Raw genomic sequence first — 14,048 nt, forward strand, 5'->3', positions numbered from 1 at the left:
CTATTACCTGCGATAATTTATCATGGATAATTGTATCTCCAGGAGCTATCCAATAAGCGGTGACTTGTCGGCTTTTCTAAGCTAATTGGATAACTCCGGATCAATCCATTGGCCACAAGAAAATATCATGGTTAATTGATACTGCCATATAACGGATATCCATTATTAATGTGCTCTTGAAAGAATAATAAAACAAAGTGTAAATCACTGCAGTACAGAGATGTCACTAGAGCTTTGGTATTTATGTCTGGATGTAGTTTCATAATACAGTTACCAGCATAACACGAAGTAACACAGGACAGCCTTTACACAGGCTTGCTCTGTATTGGCTACATGATGGTTAGTGCATTCGCACATGTGCTCCAACAGTAAATCACATTCTTATCACCTACTTCAGATCTTACTGCATGGCATTTCTGTATGTGCATCTCGCAGCATAATATACTTGCACTTGTATGTAAAAATCTACATATCTGAGCATTTTCTCCTCCTATTGGCAAAATTAATGTGTTCTTTTTTTATTTTATAGCCTGTAATAAATCTGCACATTACAGGAGGTGGGCGTAGCTGCCAAGTGCATTTTACTCGCCGTTTTACTCTTTCAATGTTTTGTTCCCAGGGTCGCACTCATGTAAAAGACACTTTCATGGAAATTTGATAGCAATCTGTAGTGATCAGTGTCTGAAACTTTGAGGCCAGACAATAATGTGACATTATTAATGTAATAATAATTTTGTAGTTACATGGGAGACTGCAGACCAAATGTAATGGCCTATGGGGGGCTATCCTATTAGTAGGGGTAATTTACCACTGGTAATCGTTTTGCCTGATGTCTATCCAATTATCCGTGATAACTGGCACTTATCACATTATGCTTCTGATATTGAGTGTGCCTTTGTGCTACCATTTTAATATATTAAATTGGTTATTCAATTAAAAATAAATTTGGGCGCCGGGGATGTGAGCGGATTCCCAATGAGCAGCTGGAAGGCGTAGACAAACCCTACAAAAGAATACCATAGGGCAGGGGTTCCCAATCTTTTTTGAATAACGGTACCCTAGAGTATCAGAATTTTTTCACGGCACCCCTAGGCCAAAAAAAATGTAATTAGATACGGTTTATATGCAATTCTTAGGGTCAGTTATGTGGTAAAGTGCATGATTTGCTTCTGTTTGTACACATTTTATGATTGGCAGCCACCAGCACTGGTTTTGCTCATAAATAATTAACCAATAATAATTTGAGTTGGTCCTGGACCACCAACTCAGGGCACCCCTGCAAGTGTCCCAAGGCACCCCAGGGAGCCACGGCACACAGTTTGGGAACCACTGCCATAGGGAATGAATAAAGAATAGCAGCGCTCCTGTTACAATCAAATCAATAAAACAGGGTATATAGATTCAAAACTTTACTTGATTAACATGAAAAACTTAAAAATGACACAAAAATAATATATAATATATTGTTATTGCAAAGCGTTAATCCCTGATTAGCAGCCCTCTGACCCACAATGACACATTTGTTGTTAACTTATCCCAGATCCCATGTGTTATTGTACATAGTGGGTTCTTTTTATGACCATTAAAATGACCTATAATGTCATTTGATTATAGTTTATGAATGGTCATTATTGGACTGCCAGCAGGCTTGGAAACATTTCACTTAACATTTTTTTGAAAATAAAATGTGATCATGGTTGTTATAGCAACACTGTGAAACATTGCTATGTATTCGAAAGCTTGACCAACTATGTTTTCTCCTTCATTCCTACAGGGGACACTGCAGGCTGCTTACAATGGGGGATAGTGGTGTACCGGTGGGAGTCGGCACTGTAAATCTTTTACACTGGCTGGCTCCTCCCACGCCCCTCTATCCCCCTCAGACTTAAGTTTTAGAAAAGTGCCCATAGGAGTCTGTCGGGGACTGAGTTCTTTAAAAAAAAAAAAAAATTGGGATGGAAACGGGCATGCAGGTTATTAAACACTGTCGGATTCAGACCGGCGGGGCCGTACATTTAAATTGATGTGTGGCCTATACACACAGCGATTTACATGCATTTTCAGATTTAATAAAACCTATCAGAAAATTCCTGAATGTCGCCCCGGGTGTACGGCCCATTAGACTAAACCTAATTAAAACAGGCAAAAGTACTTTTCAGAGAAATGCACAAACACAATAAAAGGGATTCGGTATGGAATCCCGGCGGTCAAAATCCCGACAAGGGGGGGACGCTCGCCACACAGCGGGCCCGGTACGCTCATTTATTCTGCCTCTGTGGGTGTCCTGGACACCCACGGAGGGAGAAAAAGTTTCGGTATTTCGGCGGTTGGTATTTTGACCGCCGGGAAATTGACCGCATCCCAAAAAAGGAGTTAAGCATTAGCACTGGACTTGTCACAAGGTTTTGAATTGAAGTAAACATGAAGATTAAACCATGATGTGTTTCTGTGTTATTACGGTTAATGTGTGGTTGGTGTTTACGCTTTAAGATTGTGAGTGTTAACTGTACATTTCTTTTTTTTCATGTCCTTTGAGAATGTTGGGAATTTTCTGCAAATATTAAGTACCCCCACATGTAACACAGAGGGACTGCAGCAGGAATCTCTGACCCCTGCTGCTATCCCTCCTGTTCCGCTCGCAGTTATATCCCCCATAGGTTTTTATGGGGGAGGCAATACTGGCCAATGTATCAATATTGGGCAGCATCGCATTAGGTCCCTGGTATACCGCCATGCTGAGATGGCTGTAGCCTATGGTCAGTGTGGTCAGCGCTGACGAGCATGCGCAGACCTACTGGCTCCTGGTGAAGCGGATTGCAGGGTCGGGCTCCTTTGGGAGTCCCCGCACCTGCAGAATCATACATTCCCCCAAAAGGATTGCATATTCCAGTAATGGCTAACCTTGAAACGCCAGCTGTTGAACTACACATCACAGTGTGCACTGCATCAGTTTTAAAAAAAGAACAATTTGGCTTAAACCGAGAAAGTTTAAACCATCCAAACCTGGCTCTCGGGCTGTTTTTATTGGGTCGGAAATTGATCGCAGCTAATTGGATGTCCCCCTATACAGCACAGCAATATGTCATCAGTTTAAAGGTGCAAGTATTGGAAACCCATCTGCAGTGCTTTTAGATTAAGTCATTAGGTCAGACTTTTGTATATTTGTGTGTGTGTGTGTGTGTGTGTGTATGTATATATGTATGTATGTGTATATATATATATATATGTATATATATATATATATATATATATATATATATATATATATTCAGTGCACTTAATTGTAATGTTCATTGTAACCTGTCTTGTATAGTCTCTGTTTACTGCAGCCCATTATACGAGTCATTTGAGACTCTATATTTCTTTGTTGCTGAGTATTATGGCTTAGTGTGGAACCCAGAGTTCTTGATCACTTGATAGCACATACATGAACTTTGTTTGGGTGGCGCATAACCTATTTGTCTCACATTCTGTATTCCCATTTTTTTTTTCTGCATTTCGCATCCGTCCCTTCTTGTTTTCTCATACTAGAAATATCTTTCTTGGTAAAAGTTGTTTTAAAAAGTGAATTTATAGTTCATTGTCCAATTTCAGAATGGCAGCTCTGCTTGCGTGGAGAAAAAGAAGGAAATCATATTGATAAGAAAACACAATACGGATGCTGGAACTGTACACTCTGATAAGATTTGTATTTCCTCATCCAATCTCGAAAAACTGCAATCCGTCTCTCCGTAATCCAACATAAATAAATCTTGCCGTTTCACTGTAGCCGCAAGGAAACAATGGAAAGTCAAAAAGTGTTGGAGGTGACAGATTTTTGCTTATCGATGTTCTAGTCAAAGGAAGGCAGCAGACTGCTAGGCCTAATAAAGCTGTTCTCACTTCCCTTCTCGTTGCTGTACTTACCAAAGTAGCCACAAATAACAAGTACATACCAGGCAAACGCATAAATGTACAATTTTCTCTCTGTTTTTTTTTTTTTTTTTTTTTAATATACTTTTCAATGATTTCTCGTTTTATTCTGATATTAGCATATTTACAACCAATAAGTTGGTGCTTTAATTAGCCTGTTATGGGCAGTCTCATCGCTCTTATGCTAGAGAAACTGCCAATTAGTACTAGCTCAGTGTTGGCGTCAAACAGCGGGTACGGGCGTTCAATTATTATGTTTTATTTTAAAGCATATACTGTATTTTCCAGTAGTAAAATTTAGTATTTTCTAACATTGGCTTACATTGTAAGCACCCTTGGTATGTGACTAGTTTTGTACCATGTATGTGGACCTTTTGCACCATATATTGGCTGGCACAGATGCAATCGGAGTACGACATCATAATTAAATGTCTTATCCTGTCCAATATGCAACTGATCTCTTTTTTGCACTCATTACGATCGAGTTTAGCCGCACATACTGTAGTGGCTAAACCCAACCAAATAAATGGGCGCTCAAATGGGTGACTTTGCGGATTTCAGCTAGCCACTCCCAAAGGTGCATGCCGGCAGCTGGACGTGCCAGAACAAGTCTGAACAGATCTTTTGACTGCCCTCTAGTGGCTACTGGCAAACATTTCATTATAAATGTGCAGATACAGTAGGAGCAGTTCTAAGCATTTTGGTATTAGATGGGTGTTAACATACTGTAGGGCCTTGCAGTTGTGAGTTCTGTTACAAAATACTTTTCTATTTCCTAAATATATTGGGTAAAGTGCTCATTAGGGTCTGTCCGTAATGAATAGCTCTATGTACAGTACAGTACTTCCTTCTGTTTTATACCATTGTTTGCTCACAGCTCCAATAATGTTTTGTTAGCACTCGTGCAATGATAATTTTGCTTTTCTGGAAAACCGTAATCTAGAATGGGAGAATGTAAACTATTGTTGCATAATTTAATGTATTTTTGACTGATGTACCCAGTGGCGTAGCTAGACCTATGCAGAGGGTCTGGTGTAGAAGATCCTTACTGTCTAGATTGGAGGGAGTACTTTAACCACAATTTGGGCCTTATTCTGGTTGACTCACTTGGGCAGGAATTCGCACCCTTGTGACTCATCTAGAACCTGCCTCCCTTCGCACGCTGGGTTCGTTCGCTCGGCATGGGAATGGACCATCGAATGATGCTGAAAGCGCGCGCATATGTAAGGTGGTCCAGACCACTTGTACATATGCGTGTAGATTTCCAGGGGGTTGGGCGTGCAGCTGACATCCGGTTAGGTCTGCTGTCTGTCCCCCGCACATGCGTCACAAACGCATTAGCATGTGTACGTCCAGCATTTACATGGGAACGCCCGGCACCCCACGCCCCACTCGAAAGGCAGGGAACATGCACTCGACGAACAGATTTAGCGCTGAGTTTGCATGCTCCAGGCGTATGCACATGCGCAGAAATGCTGCTGTGCATACGCAAAACATCGGTCCACCTTATGAATTCACGCAAGAGCGAGTCAACCAGAATAAGGGCCTTTGTGTATTTCATGTTGGATGACCACCATCAGTATACCCTCCTGGACATGATTCGGGCAAGGTCGCTCGCAGCACTACAAGTTACTATACCTAATCGTAGTCCACATGTATAGTAAGTCAAGCAGATGTTAGGGAAAATGTGTGTGGGGGGAGACTATTTGTCGTACATGGTCATGTTGGCATTTTTGTACCAGTTGTCCTTAAGCACTGTTGACATTTTGTACAGATGTGTCCCGCTACATCTTTGCTGTGTATGCATCGCAGTTTGATGCGTACATATGCACTGCTGCCTGTCTGATTACAATGAGTGCATTGGTGGATCATGCATACACATGGTGTCGGCCTGTTGACTTGTCTAACTTATCATTTAAATACGACTACAGCTTGGCCACAAACCGCTAGAGCAGGGGTGGCCAAACCTGTCCTCAAGATCTACCAACAGTCCATGGGTCAGATTTAATAGGATGAGAATTTCAGAAAGTGAGACATTTGGTGAGAAATCTCCAGTTTTTTTAAAGCGGCAATCATTTACACTTTAAAATCAAACTGGTTTTGCGGTGCAAATGATTGCCGCTTTAAAAGAACTGGAGATTTCTCCCCAAATCTCTCACTTTCTGAAATCTCTCATCCTATTAAATCTCACCCATGTGTCTCAGACAACCTGTGGATCTATAGTAGGAATGAATGCCGCAGGTTTGACAATGTGACAGTTAGTAATGACTACAGCTGTGCACCAGTGAGGTGATGTGGACCATTGGTAGATCTCAGACTAGTTTGGCCAGCCCCTAAACTCTCTGGAGACTTTAGCAACTGACAGATTCCACATCTGTACCTGTAAAATCGAGGGAGTAAATGCCATAAGTTTTGGAGGGCAAGATGTTCTGCCTAATGTTCCGATCACGTTAGTCTTAATATTTCATATTTTACTCAAAACGCTGTGTGTAAAATTCAATAGATTTGGATACATATGATTGAGGAAGTTTTGTATGAACTGAAGAGTTTTCGCACCCATTACCATTTGCATTAATCCTCTAGTTGTCTCACGTGTTCTCTGGTCTTTTCATTATTAGATCAAGCCTCTGAAGTGCAAATCACGATGATGCTGACTGAAAGCTGCAAGCTGCGAGGTCTGCACCACAGGTATGGGGCACATGGAACACTGTCATTACTTGTTATGCAAAGCAGTCTGGAGGAAACTTTTGTTAGCAGTGTATTCTATATGGGTAATTTGAACATTGGTCTTGGTCTGTTTAGCGTGTCCTCTTAGCAGGAACTAGCCGGCACATGGTCTTCTATGCGGCTGTCCACACATATACAGTGGTGCCGCATCCACCAGATCCCGAGCAGGATGACAGGTCGGATTTCAAGTAGAAAACATACATTTGAATGTATGTGTTCACACAGTGCGGCTGTGCCTGCACTGTGTACTATTTGGAATTTGGTTGTGGCACTGGCCAGGTACTGTGCAGCAGCATATAGTGAACCCAATATGCTCCTTCCAGCCAATGCAAGTCTTATGCCCCCCATACACGGTCCGTTAATCGGATCCGTTGTGTGCTTTAACAGCACACATCGGATCGGATCGCATCCCTAGTGTATGCACTGCGATCCGATGTGTAGCTAGTACAAAAAGTATGTGCAGCACGTACTTTTTGTACCGTACTATGTGATGCGCCGGAGCGCGCATCGCATAGTACAGAACGGAGCCATACACAACGGACCGTGTATGGACTCCTTTAAACCTTGATCGCAAATAAAGGGCACAATGTGGGCTGGTTTCTTATTGGTCAGGTCACTCTATCTGGTCCAAAGTTTGGGTGTTTTTTTTTTTTAAAAGGCTTCAAAGATATTAAGGCGCCTATACACGCTAATGGTGGGTACAGGAAGTGGTAAACTGCGCTTGGAATAGTAATATAACAGGTGTAGTCGATCAAAGGGCTGTTTTAATGGACATAATAGAATATACACATACAATACATATAAATTGCAATTAATAAAATAAGGTTAAAAAAGTCACAGTGAATGAATTGTATTGGTATAGTAACCTGAGTACTTGATCACTTTTTTTTTTTGCTGCCAGTACTGGGGAAATCCTTCCAGATGGTAGTGAGGGCATGTGTTGGTTAGTCCAATATTTTGCAGAGACCAGATTTTTCCCACTGCTTTATGATGAGACCGGGTCCTTTAGGAGGTGGCTTTCCTCCAGAGAAAAAAACCTCTGTCCCGCGGTGAGTGGATGCTGGATGAAGTCTACGATGCGATAAATGGGCTTATATTTGGAGCCCCTGGATTAGGGTGTTGAATTGATGCCTCAGTACTCTGGGTGTTATATCCAAGTATAACAAAAAAGGGTGATCATCCAAGTACTCAGGTTACTATACCAATACAATTCATTCACTGTGACTTTTTTAACCTTATTTTATTAATTGCAATTTATATGTATTTTATGTGTATATTCTATTATGTCCATTAAAACAGCCCTTTGATCGACTACACCTGTTATATTACTATTCCAAGCGCAGTTTACCACTTCCTGTACCCACCATTTGTCCATTGGGATTGACTATCCCATCACTTAACTGCTGCTTTTGCTAAAGCACACTCATATCACAGCGCCCTACTCGATAACTTGTTATCAACCCTTCTGCCTATACACGCTACAATTATTGTATACCATATCGCATCTCATGTCGTTTTTGCGATGAGATCTAGTACAAAAAGTATGTGCAGCACATACTTTTTGAACTAGATCTCATCTCCTCGCAAAACCGATGTGCGATGAGATGCGATATTGTATACCAGGGGTCCTTAAACTATTTTGCTCTAGGACCCCATCACACAATACAAATAATGACAGGACCCCAGCAAGTTACTGCAGAAGGTCATCACATCACATGTGTAGTCAGCAGACAGCACATACATGGCAGCATTGTGGAGGCACAAAATGATGGGAGGAGTCTAAAATAACAGACAATTCAACAGATTTTTCAGACTCCTTGAATCAGTGACTAATGGGCCCCATACATCAGCAATCACAATTTATGGATTTCCAGATACAGGGATTTTTTGGCCAGATAAATGGATTTTACAATCTATCTGACTTTGCCCACACATTACAGATTTATTTCAGTGATCAGCAGATTTTTCCATCTAAAGATTGCATCTTCATATCTGGAAATTGCCCAATCAATTGTCATTTCAGCTGTTCATAATGTAAATAGATGAAGAAGACGAATTGGGAATGCCCACACATATAAAAAAGATCTGCAGATAATACCAGATTATTAAGCATGTTTAAAAATCTGATTAAGCAATCGATTGGCGATTTTGATTGGGGTTGCCAAAAGGGGGAGCCCACACATCTAAAATTAATTGTGGCAATCATCTCCATATCTGAAAATTGTCACAATTAATTGCTGATGTATGGGGCCCTTAAGATTAGTAAAGTCATCAGCCTGATGGTCAGCAATATGGAGTCGGGACCCACTTTGGGGTCAGGACCCACAGCTTGAGAACTGCTGTTGTATACAATAATTGTGACGTGTATGGTCACCTTTAGGCAAAAATGTGAGTCTTCATAAAACATATGTAAGGGAAATTATTCTTCTCTAGCCCACATAGTGATAGATCCGCGGCCTGGTGACTAAAGCGCCAAACTTGAGAGAAGGCTGATATGTGTTCACCAGATCATGAAGTAGAATTAGAAGCAATATGGTCACTCATCCAGGTCAGACTTTGTCCACACTATTTTTAATAAGATTTGTTTTAGCTCCTGTATAGACAGACAGAGGTCTGTGTTGTGCCTGGAGTCTATACTAGCAGTGTGTGTTATAAGGCCTGAGTGGTATAATTCCAGATCAGAAATAATGGATTCTGTATGTGGTTCTAGTAACACACATACCAGTGGGTTTATTGTATGCAAAAACAATATACTGGTGCTATTGAAGTTACCCACCAGTTTGAAGTATCTGAGTGCCGGGTGTGTTTTCCTGCATCATGAGAGTTGTCCTTCGGGATAAGTACTCTTTTCCTTTTGTATTTCACACCCTCAAAATAACTAGTTTGCATCCTGTTGCCAATCTCTGAAATCCTTATTACAATATTACAGTTGGCTTTAGGAGCCTTTTGTGTTATCTACTGTGATTTGGGATTTTTTTTCCCACAGGCGCAACAAAAACATAGAAAAAATGTCTGAATGGCCAGCTCATCAGTAGGCAAACCATAGCCTGAAATAATTGCTTTATTGTGGTTCTTTTTCCCAACATAATAATGGTGTGGAGTTTAGTGTCTGTATAGATTTGCAACATTTAGGTAATGTTTTATTCTTTTTTTGTTTTTTAAGAAAAATGAAACAATAACAACCTTAAGGGGTGGCAGTTAAGTTGCCTGAACTAAAATGTATTATGTTTTGAGTTTCTCATATAGCGCAGCAAATTCCTCTGCACTTTATAGTTGGATACAAGCTATTGGTTCAAGAGTGACATTACTCTGAAATGAAGTAGACCTCACATTACTTGCAGATAAGTAGTGGTGTTCCGTTTATAATCCAGACACAGAACAAGCGATGCACAGAGAATGACAGTCCATTTGGTCAATCAGCGGTTAGCTTGTAATACCCAGGGACCATTATCTTGTGCGGGTCTGATGATTGGATCAGACTAGACTCATTCTGCATCGGGTCATTGAGGTGCGTACATAGTATCATGCCTATGAGTAAGGGATCCTTTATATCTTGTATGGATCGATTCTCTGTTACTTGCCATGGAGTCGTTTTCTGCTTTACAAATCATAGAACACACGCATAATCTCTCTTTTGTGCGGGGAGAAAAGAAGCCAGTGTTACTGCATGTTCAGATCTGTTTGGAGTCGTTTCCAGATGTATGTGAGGGACGATAAGAACTGTAGACCACATTTTGTCCATAGTCTGCCCATAGAACCGGTATTCCCCAGAAACCTATCCCTTACTATCATTAAGTGCAGATTCGTCCTTTTTTAATTTCTATTATTATAATTTATTTATATGGTGCCACAAGTGGTACGCAGCACCATACATATAGAACACATTAGAAGAGTACAGGGTACACAGAACAAAAACAAAGCACAATTAACAATTAGCAGCACAATTCTTAGGGCAGTATTCAATGAAAAAGTTCTCCGTGCATGGAGAGCGTTTTATTTCGCTCTCCATGCACTCTCCGTGTTCCGGAGGGCTCTCTGCCACTCCTGCTCCCTCTATTCAATGTGGCTGATGCTCTCCGCCACTCGCGGAGAGTCTTAACCCCTGCAGGGAGCAGGGAGCTTTCAGGGAGCCGGAAGCAGCCAGAGAGATTAAAGTCTCCCTGGCTGCTCCAGAGGACTGTGGAGGGGAGGGGGGCTCTCCAGGACCCAGGCTGCACCCCCCTATAGCCAGCGGGGGGACCCAGTATTCACTGCACCGTTCGTGCATAGTTACGTTCGGGTGCAGTGAATATATGAATATCTAATGAGCGGCTCGAGCGCTCCGGCCCCCTGCTGGCTGCACTGTGTAAAAAAAAAAAAAAAAAAAAAAATTTAAAATTTTTTTTTTTTTTAAATTAAATATATATTCATGTGCTATAAGCACATGAATAAAAATAACATGCCCCTTCACAGAAAAAAAAACTGATTTTTTGACACCAAAATTTCTTAAAAAAACCTTTTAGTTTAAAAGTTCACATTCCAGCTCTCCATCAAAAGATGGAGAATTGCTACACGGAGAGACACGGAGAAAGTCACTTAGAAAGATGGAGAACATTTCACATTGAATACACTCATGGAGAGAGACGGAGAATCTCCATGCAAAATCCCATTGACAACACGCGGAGAGTGGCGGAGAGTAACAGATGGAGAACCATCCATTATTCTCTGTTCTCCGACGGAGAAAATGGCACATTGAATAGGGTTGCTCGCTTATGGAGAGCAAAATGCTCCGTCCAAGGCGAACAAAGCACAAATTCTCCACAAAACACGGAGAACTTTTCTCATTGAATACTGCCCTTAGTACACAATACAGCTGAGATATAGGAATGGGAGTGAGAAGAGATGCGGGTATAGATTGTAGGTGAGTAAAAGAGCTGTAATTGAAATGCAAGAAGGGTGCTGTGAGAACAGGAGGGAAGAGGGCCCTGCTCCAAGGACCTTACAGTCTAGAGCAGTGGTTCCCAACCCTGGTCCTCAATACCACCAGCAGTGCACATTTTCCAGGTCTCCACACAGAATCACAGGCAAAATAATTAGCTCCACCTGTGGATCTTTTCACATGTGCGTGAATAATGAGTGCACCTGCCGGGTGACCTGGAAAACATGCACTGTTGAGGGTACTTGAGGACCAGGGTTGGGAACCACTGATCTAGAGGGAGGGGAAGACGGACAGGTGACATAAGAGTTGTTGGGCCTTCGCGCTTTAAAAATAGGTGCAGCTAGTAACCTGTGTTAGTCACCTACTACCACAAAAATAGAATACAAATATTGAAATATTGGAACCAGCATGCCTGATTGGGAGTAACTAAAACCACAATATCATCTTTTGCTCTCGTCTTTTACTCTCGTCTTTTACTCTCGTCTTTTACTCTCGTCTTTTACTCTCGTCTTTTACTCTCGTCTTTTACTCTCGTCTTTTACTCTCGTCTTTTACTCTCGTCTTTTACTCTCGTCTTTTACTCTCGTCTTTTACTCATGTGTTGATTCCTAGGCCTGGGTCAATCCCGTGTCTGTGAGATGTGTTCCTAATCCGATGATTTTTCTTTAAAAATGTCTCCATATTCGTGTGTATTCAATGGTATGATTCTCCCAAAAAATAAAATTAGAAAAACTCATAGTGTATTACCAACGTATAATATTTTGTACATGGAATCAACCCAAATAAGCATAACTGCGTACCGGAAGGCGGCCTCTCCTAGGCCTGGCTTGGTCATGTTCTTTTTAGAGGAGAAGCAGGCAAAAAACTCTGTCCTTATTCCTTGATTACCTCCGAAACAAAGGGGATGGTGCAAATCTAATAGTGTAAAACCTTAAGTACTTTATTTAAAAGCCTGTTTAATCAGGCTAATAATGTAATATATGTGGGTTCCTGATCTGCAGTCCCTGCTTTACATGCAAACTTCTTGCACATCTAACCTTTCTTAACGGACCTCGGAATGCGATCTGGTCACTCCCTTGATTTGTCTTTATTATAATATTTAATGTACAGGGTGACTACTGAAACCAGCTGGCCGGTTAATGCACCACATGCAGGTACTTGTAGTTCCCCAAGTACCAGCATGCGGGGAGGCTTGCTGGGACCTGTAGTACAACCTGTAAAAGACCATGATAGATTTATTTTTATTTCTTTACATCCATGCTGTTCTTTTTCCCTGAATATGCTCCCGGAACCCCATCCCCTCCTCATTTAGTGTTCCTGTGCTGACCCAACTCCCAGATCGCCAACAACCTCAACCATTTACTGTATGTTCTATATCCCTCAGACTTTCATCTTATATTTTATTCTGCTATGGAAGCTAAAAATCACTTGGCCCATCTTGTCTGCCAATTTACACACACCCTTACACACTGGGTTCATTTTTGTGGGCAGTCCTTTAAATCTACATGCAATGGGCGTAACTCCCAGAGGCAAAGGAGTCAACTGCCTCCAGGCTTACGCCTTGAATGGGCACCTGCATGTACAGCAGCACCTGTGTAGGATACCAGTGTGATCATTGCTCATCAGCAGAGCTCTGCAACGCACCTGCTACATAATGAATTGCTCAATCACAGAAGCCCTGCTAACATCCGCAATAGGGGATCACCACTCAGCCTGTGCTGCAGCAAGCAAGATGGGACCCATGGTGACTGCTGATTCTGTGCTATTTATGTAATTCTGTATGTTGTGTGTTTATATTAGACACACACCATATATGTTTTCACTTTACTTAGGGGAGAGGGACAAAACTCCAGGCAGCAGGGATGAACTTACGCCTCTGCTTCAAGTATATTTTTTGACTTGTGGGGGGAAACCCACGCAAGCATGGGGAAAATATACAAACTCCATACAGTTAAGGCCTTGGTGGTAATTTAAGCCCATGATTTTGGTGTTACATTGTCCACACATTCCCCTTGTCATTCACACATACCGTGGTCTCATCCACTCTGTGGAAACCCTACCTTAACCCAATAACTACAGCCCAAACTTTTTTTTCCATAAACCCTCTAATGGTGTGTACACACGCTGAGATTCCCTTGCTATTTGACTTAAGATTTGATTGCTATGCAATGTTTGCTAACTGTGTACTATTTACATACAATTCATGCTTTCTACACTATTTAGTCATTGCTGAACTATTCGGCTTTTCAATTTTGGCTGAACGGGAACACGCATTGGCATCGAATCGGGATAAAAAGCTTAAAACATGTTCTATCTCCATACATTGTATATGCGATCCCAATTAGATTTTGACTATATAGTCAAAATCGAATGTCAAATTGTACCGTGTGTACACAGCATAACCCCCAACCCTTCTCAGATAACTGGACCACTCCTCAGCAGTGAAGGATGACCTACTTTAGCTCTACAATATTTTCAGATTGTGACCTTT

The 14,048-nt window shown here is 41.5% G+C and overlaps 1 protein-coding gene across 2 annotated transcripts in view; it reads left to right on the forward strand.

Moving 5' to 3' along the window:
• The window catches only part of RYK (receptor like tyrosine kinase), a 129,827-nt gene that overhangs the window by 93,499 nt on the left and 22,280 nt on the right, over positions 1-14,048 (forward strand). For both annotated transcript variants that reach the window (XM_083178392.1, XM_083178393.1), the window contains exon 10: positions 6,531-6,600. In XM_083178392.1, the coding sequence (XP_083034518.1) occupies positions 6,531-6,600 (70 nt within the window). The remainder of the gene's footprint in view (positions 1-6,530; positions 6,601-14,048) is intronic.

The sequence above is a fragment of the Crinia signifera genome, chromosome 3, assembly GCF_055691185.1.
Source record: "Crinia signifera chromosome 3, ASM5569118v1, whole genome shotgun sequence".
Classification (NCBI taxonomy): Eukaryota; Metazoa; Chordata; class Amphibia; order Anura; family Myobatrachidae; genus Crinia; species Crinia signifera.